The following is a 14,311-nucleotide window of genomic DNA, read 5'->3' on the forward strand; positions in this document are numbered from 1 at the left end:
AAGGGATTGCCTAGTAGAATTTAGATCGCAGAATAAATCCAAGATGGCTGCCACTACAAAATGGCCGTATACAAAAGGGACTTTAATTTTATCTGATCAGTTCGAATATTCATCATAAGGCCCGCTACATGTAGCGGGATTGACAGATTTTCGCTTTTGTATAATAGTTTCGTACGTATTAATCTTTCAAAAACAGGATATGGTACAGGGATAGGAGTCCGATGCACAATGGTCGACTCGCTTCGGGATCCATTATGCTGACCACTTGTAACTGTACTGGGAAGATTGGATATGTCGTTGTGATATGTGAGGTCAGTATTACAGCAATATTGCAGAGACGTTCAAGTGGCAAAGTTAAGTGAATTAAATACAATCTACACACCACAACTATAACGGTTAGTTAGAACTTGTTGAAATTTGATACGTCTTTGTACTAAGCAGATGTTTGTGTTAATCGAATTAAAGGCTAGAACGTTATAACCATCTAACGTTATATTGTAGGACAAAACAAGCACTTAAATAAATGAGTGCTTCATTTCTATTCTATTCACAAAAGAATGCAATTAGTAGTTAGTACTCGCATATCTTGAATGTATTCGTATTCTTAAAAAGATCCATTAAATTTTCCTTTAAACCAAAGAATTATTCTCCGATATAAGCGATGAATGTCAATAGTAATAAAATTGATCGATGAATATCTTTTACTTTGATGACATAAGTAGGTTTAATAAACCTGGAGTCCTTGGCATGGGAATCACTTTAAAAAAATGTAAAAGAAAGTGTTCACTTCAATAAATATGCGTAGAAATACCGAAACGTTTTCAATTCAAAACATGTATAAAATATAATAGCACTCTCTCTGTCAAGCGAGTTTACATAATAGTTTTTCGAGCGAGCGTTTTTAAAAGATGGCTCAAATAAATTCTTAACATCTGCATTCAAATGAAGCCTCAACTTTTATTAAAATAAATTTCTAGAGCTTTTCCTAGTATTGTTTAAATATATTTTTTTTTGCTATTATCTTCGTATATGTAAAATGAAAGTAATAGGAGATAGATAAAAGAATGAAATTCAAAATGAACAAAGAAATTTTAATATTTGAGACTGAAAAGCAGATCGTATTTCTGTCGGGAAGTTCCCTCTTTTGCTCTGTTTTAAAACAAAATTCTAAATAAATTATATATAGTAATAAAACAATTGTTTACTTATTTACTTAAAAATTATATTATTACGAATAAACCGGTTTTTATAACTCTACATTTGTATTTGTACTTCAAAGTTTTAGTTTATTTAGTTAGTTGCCTCTGTTTTATCCAAATTGTCGTTTTGTTCTTGAGAAGCGATGATTTCTTTCTTAAAAGCGCGTCTCCTCGCGTGACGGCCTGGATATCTAATAACTTGTGGTACGTCCCCATTTTGTATAGTAACCTAAAAAATTATAATTCGAGAGTGAAAATCGACGAATTTTAACAAAAGTGACGGTTATTAAATTTTTTTAATATAAATCGTATTTACAACATGACATGGACATTAATATAACACACCTCACTATATGGAACTATTTTTTTTCTCGTTAGATAGTACATGGTTTTCTACTTTACTGACCAGGCTTTATTTAATTTAGCTTCAAAATTACTGTCTAATATTAGCTGACGATGTCATGGGAAACAATCGCACAAACATTATTATTATTAAGTAACTAAATAAATATTTGAATTTCCTTAAGTCCCCAAACATTCCGCTATTTACATTATATATTGACTAAATGTTAAGTAAAAACATTACTTACCCTTCTTCTTACAGGAACGTTGTTTTCTAAGAATTTATTTACCGCACCAAGTGTATTAATGGGTATCTAGAAAGGAACATTATAGTATAAACAGAAAACATATTAAAAATATTAGTATCTTTGTTTTTTACAAATCGAATGAGAGGGACAGCGATATGTTTTCGTACAAGTGTTCCGTTCAAAATGAAATCGGATATGAAATACCTCTGGAAATATTTTCTATAGAAATTGGTTCAGAAACCTTATATAGGTGAAACCGGCGTGTGTTACAGTTTATGTGCACTCGCTTTATGAGATTTGAGGACAAAGTTGTAAGGTTTCAGGAAGCAGTAAGTATACTTTACACTTTTTTTTATAGTTTAAACATATTTACAAGAATAAATTATAGCTTCAATGAGATTAAATGTTGGCTACAAAGGTAAGAAGACCAAAGAAAGTATGGATGGATTGTGTGAAAGTTGATAAGAGTATGGAAGAGGATTCACATATGACGGCTGATAGAGATGTATGTAGAGATGGTAGATTAATGATGACACATATTAGCTTGAACGTGTGAATGAATGAACTAAGTACAGTAAAAGAATTAAATTCGCTACCCACTTAAGATCTAATTCAGAATATTGTCACCATAACAGCTATAATTCAGCTCTATACCACCAAACTGGATAGTAAATAAAGGTTCTCGATTGTACATTATGTGGTTATAAATTTTTTTATAAGCATAAAGTAACCGACGCGACTTGTATCCTCTACTCAAGGTTACGTCGGTATGCAAAAGAAGAGAATAAAGCCATCATGCATTGCGGAAAACTCATAATCTTTGCCTAACCAGAGGGTTAGGCAAAGATTAGGCAACTCGCAGGAGTTTCCTGTATTATGTAATAAGGATACTATCTGTGGGGGCTACTACGAAGATTTGTGAGAATCTCCATCATGTCTTTGACGAAATTTGTATTAAAATTTGTACAGCGACGTAAAGTACGATAATAATCTTATACTAATTATGACATAATTAACGATGGCCATACGAAAGTGATTGTCACCAATATTTGTGCTAGGCCCACTGAAAGCAATGTTATGGTGAATTTCAATTATCGTAACACATGTGATTATTGCTATCTCTGTTTTATACGTAGATAATGAAAGGGATGTAGTACATATGTAACGACAGTGGAGATTCAGTTATATGAACTTACCGCTATTATGTCATCGAGCAACTGAGACGCATTCGGAGTCTTAACCGAGATTTGCGTATCGGATGATTTGACTGATGATGGTGATGCATGCTTTGGTGATATTAAATCTGTTTCTGAAGAAAAGTTGTGATTCCTTAAACTGGTTTCGTTTGCAGTGATACTTGCATTAATATGGCTAACCTCGAACTAAAGTGGTCTATGTAATATTTTTGAACATAAAAATGATAAATAAATCCTATATATTCATTAATCTATCAATATAACATACATAAGTACATAAGGACTACAAACGTGTTTCATTTGTTATCTGAAAATTTTTATTTTGTATCAAAGACTACTTTAGTGCCAAGTTATCTGTATGTTGTCTCTGTTTAATCAAAGAGAATGTAAGGGATAACAATATGTATAAACACGAGTCAATGTAGAGTTCCGGGGTAAGTTGCTTACAAATTTACTTTTACATTAATATAATATTTCATTTAATAATAACGTTTCAATTTTACATTGTTATTGCTACTACTCAAATGTCTGAAATGACATGCAATGAAATTTAAAAAATAACATTATTTTTATAAATATATAAAAAAATATTATTTTATTGTAATAACAATGTGGCAAACGAGCAAGCAGCCACCTGAATTCTCTGAAATAGTGAAGAGACCGTTACGAGTAAATATCCGCAATTGTAGATGCGTTGACTACTCGATAAAGGAGGGGAGACACACAAATAGATTTTCCCCTTCCTTTATCGCATTCTCATTCAAACTTACTTCCCATGCTTTCCTTATAAGAAAAGGGGGGGTCTTATTCTTGTATTACATAAGCAAACTAGCAAGCAATCATTTTAGTATATTATAAAAGTAGTTGTTAATAAATTACAAAAATCCGTAGCAACATTTTAGATTCCATTGGCCGGAAAATCCTTTTACTATACTGTGATTAACATAGTTGCTTACCTGCTTGTACAGAGGCTGACTTTTGCAGAGATATGCTAGTGTTACCAGCTGTATTTGTCAGGAAGGTTCTTACAGCTGTAAGTGCTGCAATAGGTATCTGAAAATAAATTATCACTCACACTCATAGTCATTTAAATAATATTATATCTACTTTAAAACATTTCTCTAATCTTAGTTCTTATTAATGTATATACTATAAATAACAGAGGTAGATGGATGTATGTATGGATGGATGAGAGTTTGTTAAAAGGTATCTCAAAATCTTGTTGAAATTTGGCAGAGATGTTAAGTTTTTAAGTTTTTTGATTCCCCGCAGATAGAGTGGCGGGCGTCAGCTAGTGACATAAACCAGTGTAATACGCCTTCTTTCTGTGAATACAGTTCAGATTGTTTCGACCACAGAGGAGTTAAGATGCACTGAGTTAAATTAACGGTGAAACTTCACTTACATTAAAAATATCCTCAAAGAATGTTGGATTTCTTTGGAGATTAACTTCCTTTCTGTATGTAATCTGATCAACTGACTGAGCAGATGGGGTAATTTCTTTGTTTACATTCTCATTTCCAATGTCTATTCGTTTTTCTATTAATTGGGGAGAATCATTTTTGCTGTCGATTGAAGCGCCAAGGAAACCATTGATCTGTGAAAATGTTCGAATTGAAAAGAAATCTTACTAATATTATAATGCGAGTTTTTAGATGGATAGATTGATGGGTGTTCTTTACAAAATATCTCCAGAAGAGATGCATGGATCTCGTTGAAATTTGGCACAGAACATGGTCTAGAAGAACACATAGGCTAATTTTTAATTTCCGGGCTGACGAAGTCGCGGGTGGCAGCTAGTGATATATAATTCTATTAATAAGTTGACACACTTATAAAAAATGTAATTATTTCTTTAAAAAGTTGTTTAGAAATTGAACTGACAAAAGATATAGAACATTAAAATACTCGTAAGACGCGAAAAAATAAGCCGATTATAGCTTCAATTACATTTGCGGTACGAGGTATCTTTGATTACATTTTATAACGAGAATTTACCGTTTTATTGATATTGCCTAAATAAGAAAATGAAACGAAATGAAAGTACTTATTTATTTTAGTTATAGCTTTCGATGAGAATTTGGCATCGAATTTAAACTCCAGGGAGTTGTTCTATTTATTTTCTGGTTTAAACAACAAATACTTGTAAAAATACCGGTTGAAAAGAAAATACTAATGTTGAAAGTATACATTTTGAATAAGGTTTTATTCTGCTATACTCAATTTTGTACCAACAGATTCATTGGGACTTTGACATCCGAAACACTTGTAAAAAATATTATTGCCAAATCTTACTAATTTTATAAATGCGAATATTTAGATGGATTGATATTTAAACTACACGGATTTTGCTGACATTTGGCATAAGAATAGTCTGGAAGGACACATGGGCTACTACTACTAATAAAGTTTTTTTTTTAAATTACGAGCAGACGGAGTCGTTGATGACAGCTAGTACATTCATAATTTGATATTAAAACTTAAAAATTGCCATTGCATTTGTCAATATGTTAACGCCAATTATAAATAATAAACAATTAACTTATTCAAACTTACGTGAGACATTATACTAAACTGATATATAAACACGGCTAAACACTCACGTATATACGTCCGGTGGCGGCACCGACTAGTTTCGAGCCCATCGGGGGCCCTTCATCAGGATGAGTGGCACTGGTATTATTATTATTTAAGAGCGCAGGCGCGCAGTGAGCGACGGGCCGCGTCCGTGACGTGAGTGTTTAGCCGTGTTTATATATCAGTTTAACAATTTACTTACTTGTTGATTAGGTGCATTGTCATTTATCACACCGGAGCTTTTAACTTTTATCTTGTAAGAACCAGCTGGTGGTATCAATTCATTTGTAGCGATGTTTTTGTTAGGAAGTACATCATTATTGTTTTGTCCTACAGGTCCATTAGAAGAAAGTTGAGTGTTTCCGCCAGTCTGGAACTAAGAAATTTATTAATACTTACCATTAAATTATACACATTTTATTGTCATTTAAAATAAAATCTTCAATTACACAAAAAAAAGTTTAGTTTAATTAAGATGTCTAAGTTTTAAGCATGCTTAAAAATTAATATTGTTACCTTCAATAACGGTTAATACCAAAAAGGTTTGAAGTAAACAACAAAATAAATCACACCATTTTATTTTACCAAAGTATATTTTATTACACAAAAAATGGGTGCATAAGACGGCAATTTTTGCGTGTACATATATCACTGTTAATTCACCAAACCAGTTAGTCAAGACGCTTGTTTCACACAAGGACAGAGCAATAACAATGCAGTTCTGCTTTGGACAGTAAATGGGCGTTTAAATAATAGCAGTACTAGACTGTTTACTTATCTTCACTATTCTGCCCACGTGTGAAACTAGCATTATATATTACAATTAGTAAGCCATTGATAAAAGCTTCTTCTCCTGTTCGCGTCTCTGTAGTTTTAATTGTTTTCTCCTTAGCCTTTCCTGCCTTCTTCTATCTTTGTCTGTTCCGTCGCCACCTACCAGGGTAGATGAGGAATAACGGTTTCCTGCTTGCGCCGTGGCAAAGCCAGTACCGGCGGATGTGCCTCCGTTAACACCGCCCGCCAAACCTGCGCCCGCCTTAACGTTTCCTCCAGCTGTAGCTCCAGCATAAAGGCCGCCTAATAAAATATTTCCATTTGTTAATAACAGACATTCCATTTAGTTATTACAATTTTAATAAACGCCAAGTCAAAAATAAGTAGTTTATTTTATGATTTCTATTTCTCTCAAACCATTAAAGGTAGAGTTAAGAAAAAACATCCAAGAGATAAATGTGACAAACGATTTAGAGCTAATTTAATGTTTAAATGTTTATTCTAGTAAATATAGTGTGTAGTATATTATTTAGTGCAAACAAAAAAGTTTACTAATAAAGAGGTTTAAAAGCTTTTCTTTAAAGCAAAAACAAAGTCATTTTTATAGCAATAGGATGCAAATGAGCGGACAATTTAATTCGTCAAAGTACGTTGCCCAAAGATATCTGCATTTGCAGATGCGTTGCCTACTTTTAATAGATAATTGTAATTATAATTTGTTTATAAATGTAAAATGACAGAAATGTCAATTCGCAAATCTTCCTCATATTCTAGAACCTGCTTTCAAAAACTACTTGAGATTTAAAAAGAGTTTTCGAGGAAAAGTTTCTGTACTTTATTAAAGTGGTTTCAAATTTATTCAAATATATTCGTTGGTGATATTCTAACTTATAAGTTAATGACTTGGAAGTCGAGTTAGTTTCAAAGGAATTGAAAAGTTTACCTGATGTTCCACCGTTAGCATCTACAGCACCTCCTAATCCTGCCTTTGCTGATTGACCATGAGGTGTGCCAGCTTCAGCATATAGCCCGCCATTGGCACCGTTTCCTTTGAAAATGAAAAAATAACTTTTATAATATTGAACTTAGTTTCGACTAAGTATAAACTAAGCAATAAACCACATAAAAGTCATTCGTGACACAAAATCTCGCGTAATTCAACATAAGTACAGCATAATTTATACGTTAGATGCGATAAGGATTCGAATTTCGAAATTTCCATGCGTGCTCCCAGAATATCAGTGTTATGCTATCATGAGTTTTGAATTTAGAAAATCATATCGTTAAAACATTCCGTAAGAATAACTGAGACGATTTATTGAACAGTTTCTAACGGCCAGTGTTTCCGATAAGTAGATAAATACTCCTTGTTCAGAATACTCCAATTTTGGGTAATAAATGTATTAAGTCAGTATTACCTAATACACCGCCAAGACCAACTGCTGCATGGTAGCCTGCGAAGTTAACACCTAGTTTTCCATCTTTATAGCTGATCAACTGTGGAGCCTGCAAATATACATACTAATTCCATTAAAATATTCGGATTTAAGTTATTATTTTCAGACATTATTAAATAGAATCCTTTGGTGCGAATGGCGTCCTTTCATTACAAAGTCAAGTGTCAGAATGAATAGCGAAGAGACATAAACGTCGACATTTTAGTAAGGCTAGTGTTGTGCCAGTACACAGACGCAGTGTTTGATTTTCTTCCCAACTTTAGGTAACTAAGGTACACATTTCTATTATAAGTATCATACATAACTATATTACTTAAGATTGTTATAAAATACCGATAGTAGCTATTTATTGTTAAATTATTTTATCTCAATAACAAATTTTTAGTTATTTTAATTTCATTTTCTGTCGGCGGTCGTATTACTGAGAGACTGTAATTTTCATTTATGTATTAAAAATACTACATATTTTTATTATTAAAGCCATTTCTTTGTCGAAGACTTTACTCTAATAAGGTATTGTGTGGAAATCTGAGAAGTAACTCCCAATTAACGTCATTTGAAGACAGCTTACTAAATTGGTAAAAGTAATGTTAATATAATATATTCTTTGACGTGTTAATATTAATAATAACATTTTTGAATAATGATTAAGATATTTTTTCACTAATAAGTGATTAAAATGTATGTACAAAAGGATTAAATACAAAATAATAATGAATCACAATATTAATATAAGCAAGAACTATAAAATGCTTCTTTACGTTTTAGCTACTGACAGCATGTTCTATTGTATTATTCTGTTTGAAAGGTAACTCAAAGCAACACGGAAGAAAATTAAAACAATTCCTTAGAGCAAATGAAGTACAAAAGATGTGCAACTTATTGCATAATTATTCTGATCGCGTCAGAATAATTATGTTATGATGAAGGAAGTTAGAACAATAAGATAAAGGAAAACAATCTCATATTTAAGAAAGAATCACAATTATATTAAAACTTTAAAACATTCAAATTGGTTTTTCCCATTTTTTGTAACACATAAAGATCGTAATAAAATTGGTATTTACGTAGTTACTAGTTATCGAACGTGGCTTCGCCCGCGGAATTTAACAAAAAAACTTCATATGTAATCCAGAGGGCCTAGCACGATTTTTTACGATATACGCCTTCGTAAAATATTTCATAATTTGTATGACTATATTCGTGCTAGGCCCTCTGATCCATCCATCAAAATTTACGCATTTATAAAATTAGCAACATTATTCGACTCATATTAATAATCAACACTCATTTTCTGTCCATTCCATATGTAATTTGTATACATTCATATATTTACACGTGAATTATAATAATACATACCCACACATACATAGACTTACGCTTGTAAGCGTGAAATTCCGTAATTTAAACACTCGTATAAAAAATGTTGTTGTTTATATGTATTCAAAGGTAAGAGAGAGAAGGCGATATTTTTTACGGATGTCTTACGATAGTGGAAACATACTGCTTATTCATAAAAGTATATAGCAATTAAATTTTAATCCTTCAAAAATGGATTTTATTATTTAAATCGTTGCCATTTAACCAGTTAATACTCTACGAGTACCTACTGCATGTTAACGAAAACATTTCAATGCTCTTATATTTTAAGGTCAGTGTTATAATGATTTCCTGTTATTTATTATTAATGTAACTTATATATTTTTTAGTTATTTTTAATAAGCCAGTGACTAAAATGTATGCTATATTAATTTCTACTCAGGTATTATCATCAGCTCACTATACGTCCTCACTAAGGGAAGCCTACCCCTTAAGTTAAGGGTGACTAGGCCATAGTCAAACACGTTGGCCTAGTGTGGGTTGATTTCACACATATCTTTGAATTTCATCGCATGTGCAGGTTGCATCATAATGTTTTCTTAACCGTAAGAACGTCGGATAAAAGTATATATATGTAAATCGAAAATTGAAAAACATATTGGTTCATGGCGGAATTCGAACCCAAGACATGCAGATTTCAATACAAGTGCTTTAACCACTGAGGCACGAACGCACAAGTATAAAAAAATGTTCATATTAAGTTAAAAAAAACTGTCATATCAAGATTAAATAAAAAAGAAATATCAATGGTTGATTTGAACAAGAAGTGGTGTGTGTGTGTGAGAACTTATAACAAATTGAAAAAAAATGAATGAATAACCAATAAAATTGTTATGATGTTTCAAAGGAAATAAGATACTTACTGAATACACATGCGGTAGAAGAAACACGATGAAAATAACAGGAAACTTCGCCATTCCCATATTTTCTGTAACGTAAAAGGAAATTGATAAAATAACATATACTTATGACATAAAGTTATAATACTTCAAAGCTGATTATATACATATCACAGAAGATTCAAAAATACGCATATCGATCTCGAATATTTATTTTAAATTTTAACTATTTGCACTCGACAAGTTTTTTTTTTAATTTAACAGTAGAATTTAATAAATTGTAAGCGTCTTTTCGTCATAATAATAATAAAATTAACACATTGTATCGGAAAACATAGACTAAGTACATTTATTGTTTTACACGTTTAGATTATATGTATTGCAAAAATATTTATTTTTAAAATAGGTTTTATCATTTTAAATGTTTATTGGCATCAAAGAAATATAATTTCATTGTGTTTACATTGATCATTTTTTTTTGTATAGAATATACGTAAAGAGCATAAAAACCTACTTTTATGGTGAACAACCAAAATAATCTCAGTAAGTCGCACGCTCACTTATAAATTCTATTGTCACAATGTGGGAAAGGTCAAAACTCCAAAGTATGAAATAAAGCTTAGGTTCAAGACAGTTCAAGGTGATAAGAAAAGATTTTTATATAAGTGTAATTGAATGTATCAACTATACAAAATATTTTCGTAAATACTATTCTTGTTCTACAATTTTGAGATTTTTATTTTGAAATGGAGAATTTGAACGATAATATTAAGGTTTTAAACATTATTTCTTCCTAAAAATAAATGCAGAGTGTTTATTCGAATCAAACCGCACGAATAAACAGAGGTTAGCTTACTTGAGATTTCGCGGATCATTTTGCGACATGATAAAGCGAAGATAATACAAGTAAAAGGAAAGTATTTGCGCTCGTTTTTTTGCTTTTATCTGACGATAATAAGAAGTGGAATTTCTAGCAAGAATACTAAAACTCAAATTCCGCACATTTTTCAACAACTTAATTAAATTAATAATATACTAGAGAGGTTTCCGTAAATATTTAGAAGGAAAAAATTTAAATTAAAGATTCTATAAATGTATTTTCCATTACATTTGCACAGACAAAATTGGAAGTGCTGGCTATTTTTGATGCAGAACCATAATCGTTAGTACAACGACTTAAAACATCGTAGTGCCATTTTTGTTATGATAAAATCTAACACAACCTAAGCAGGTGTATGAACGCACATTGTGGTTTAAAAAAACACCAAAATAGCTTATATGAATATGAATGAACATTATTTATTGTAAAAAAAATCTTTAGGATTCCAGCAGATAACTATTCTTAGCATTGCCAGTGTTTTTATTCCTAATTATTATAAAATTTCTAAATCTTACTTCTTACTCATATTATATTATAAATGCGAATGTTTAGATGGATGGATGTTTGTTTGAAGGTATTCTTCAGAAAGGCTGAATTGATCTGGATGAAATTTAGCATACATATAGAACATAGTCTGGAAGAACACATAGGCAACGAGTTTATCTTTTAATTCCGCGCATGCGGTGTCGGGGGCGACAGCTAGTGATTAATAAATGCAACTTAAATATTAATTCATTTGTTTTAATAACTAGAATATGTATAATTAATTAGCGTTCATAATGCTTCTCATTATTGGATTTCTTTGTATGTTTTACTAACAAAATAAATATTATGTTTTTGTTAAGAGAATTATATTTTCAAATGTTCTCTTAATATATTAAGACAAAGATGGAGCTTGCTCATATTGTTGAGTTTTTCAACGTAATATTTTTGCTGGAAATATTTTATTTGCTTACTTTTTGTATAGACTTTAAGTCCTTGGTTATGTGAAGTGAATGTGTATTTAATATCAAAAGGTGTTCATTTTTCATTCTTGGAATTTAATATTATAATTTAAATATTATTGGCTTTCAAAAAAATATGACAATCAATTATTATAACAAGTATATAGCATGCATATGTTTTAAATAATGTCTTAAAATTTCACATTTTATAATATATAAATTGTATATTATATGAGTGCACGAGTTAAAATTTGATTATGCGATATTCCATTTTGTTTTTGTTTTAATTCATTATAGTAATACGGAAGAGAAAAAGAGAGCGTTTAAAAAGAAAATAATCTTTGCCTAATTTTAATGTAGGACGGCTATTTTATTATAAAAATGATGTATTTGATTTGTTTATAAAGTGTATAAATTATTGCACTATTATAGAGTTCGTTACGAGCGGAACTGCAGATTGCGTCAAACATCGCAATAACGCCAATGTAACTTTCACTTATTTCTTACAACACGCATAAATATGATTCCGCTAAGTATTTCTATTACAGATTGGATGATACATTCACTATTGATTTTAGACCAATTGTCAAGTAAAAACACATCTATATTTTCAAACTAGTAGGTGACAAGCAAGCACTTGACATCTCTATAATAGCTAAAGTGCCTACCCGATATATTTTCAATATATTATATACTATATTCCAATACAAAATATATTTAGAGAAAAAAAAAATTATTTCTTTCCATGCAATCTCGGTCAAAATACATTTTCAATTTGAAAAGTGCATAGGGTATGAGGACTAGACATAGGCCTCTAGAACCTTGAGCATCGTGGTTGAATGATTTGTCGATATATTAATTGGAGTTTAAGCCCTCGTTATTAAATATAAAAAACAAAAATAGAAATAACTTTTTTCCTTATAGGAGGAGGGTGATTATTGTCCAAACTCCCTAGTTTGGACAATAATCACCATAACATAGGATATAACCCTTTATACCCTATGTGATGGATCAACAGGCCCACATAAAATGCATATTCTCCTATCTATAAGTATATCGGATTGCAATAAGGATACTTTCCCATAAAGTTTCGTAAATACTATTTAATGCGATGTAATTTATTTAAATATTTCACAAGACGTTATTTGAATATATTATTTCCATCACAAAATTACTATAATATTCCGTGTGTGGTAAAAACATATTTGTATGCGTCACTTGGCTTTACCAGACCGTATGAATAATTAATGGCTAAAACATTCCATTATACCCTCATACAATCGGACAAGACCACCTTAGTATCTCGAACAGAGCAAGTATTAATCGTGATTTGAATTAAAGGTTTAAGTATAAACATTGAGTCACAGTTAAGTTTGTTTCAATTGCCAGTGTTTATTTAAAAAAACATATCGTAAACTCTGTATTTTAAAAGATAATGTGTGGAGTTACAATTTGTTTTTTGTATATGTTGCGGTAAAGGAAACCCACGGTTATAATCTGCCAAATTATGTGTTATTAAGTGTAGTATTAAGAATCAGAACCGTAATTAAGTTTTTCGTTTATTTCATTTCTAATGAGCAATCTTAATAAAAAAAACTTTAAATCTAACATATAATTTGGAGATCTAGCTTTAATTCAATACGTATTCTTTCTCAAAATATCATATGATATTCTGAGAAAGAATACGTGATCACAAACATGTCAACGTACCCCGACCATAAAGTTTTTTTCCAATAATCGCTATTTAATCTTAAAAATAAATCGTAATATAAGAATTTGATTAACAATTTCAGAATAGTTAGTAAATATAAACACTGCTTATCATAGAAATAAAATGTAAAGTTATACCTCAACCATAAACAATAATAAAACTTACCAAATCGACTTGTCAAAGCAAAGTATTATTTCACTATAATAGCCGTAATTTATTTGTAATTTTCCAAATAGATTATAATATGTATACTTTGAGCATTGGTGTAACTATAATTGCGTGCGCAGTAGAAGGCTTTGCGGAAAAAACTACGGTCATGAGTCGAACCGTTCTCTTCTTTTGTTTGTCGCAACACGCGGGGACCGGTTAGCCGCTGGGCTTAATTGGTACTGCGCTATAATTCACACTAAAATTATTATGTTAATTCAATAACCAAACTATAAATAATACATGTAAAACCCCAAAATTTTACTCAGATTATTCGAGGAATTGTGATAAAAGTATTGCTAGTATCGACAAAATAAATTAATATTTTTATAGAGATGGATAAGATCTTGTCAATGGACATTTGCTTTTTTTTGTCACAAAATTAAAGCTGAATTTTTATTTTTTCAAGGTCATTCCAAAATGTTATTATGTCAAATTTCGAACACATCTATATAAGCATATTAAATGAGATTTGAAGTAAACATTATAGAATTTCGCTAATTTTTTTTCCGTTGTTTTAAAACGTAATTCGTGATAGGAAATTTTTCAAAGCATAA

General features: G+C 30.8%; 1 protein-coding gene across 3 annotated transcripts; it reads right to left on the minus strand.

Annotated features, from left to right (window-relative positions):
* Positions 1 to 1,204: 1,204 nt before the first annotated feature.
* Positions 1,205 to 13,875, minus strand: LOC106122158 (uncharacterized). Of its 3 annotated transcripts, none has more exons than XM_013318058.1 (11): positions 13,713 to 13,875; positions 10,037 to 10,101; positions 7,755 to 7,842; positions 7,280 to 7,384; positions 6,500 to 6,639; positions 5,765 to 5,932; positions 4,391 to 4,582; positions 3,942 to 4,038; positions 2,986 to 3,098; positions 1,790 to 1,855; positions 1,205 to 1,428 (listed from the first exon to the last, which is right to left on the minus strand). In XM_013318058.1, the coding sequence occupies exons 2-11, from the start codon at positions 10,094 to 10,096 to the stop codon at positions 1,291 to 1,293; spliced, it is 1,167 nt and encodes a 388-aa protein (XP_013173512.1). In that variant the 5' UTR covers positions 10,097 to 10,101; positions 13,713 to 13,875; the 3' UTR covers positions 1,205 to 1,290. The 3 variants fall into 3 exon arrangements, with proteins under 3 accessions (XP_013173512.1, XP_013173510.1, XP_013173511.1); XM_013318056.1 differs by having other exon boundaries at positions 5,765 to 5,938; XM_013318057.1 differs by lacking the exon at positions 13,713 to 13,875 and adding an exon at positions 13,547 to 13,565 and having other exon boundaries at positions 5,765 to 5,938.
* Positions 13,876 to 14,311: the final 436 nt, after the last annotated feature.

This window comes from Papilio xuthus, unplaced genomic scaffold (genome assembly GCF_000836235.2).
Source record: "Papilio xuthus unplaced genomic scaffold, Pxut_1.1 DF826933.1, whole genome shotgun sequence".
NCBI classification, from domain to species: Eukaryota; Metazoa; Arthropoda; class Insecta; order Lepidoptera; family Papilionidae; genus Papilio; species Papilio xuthus.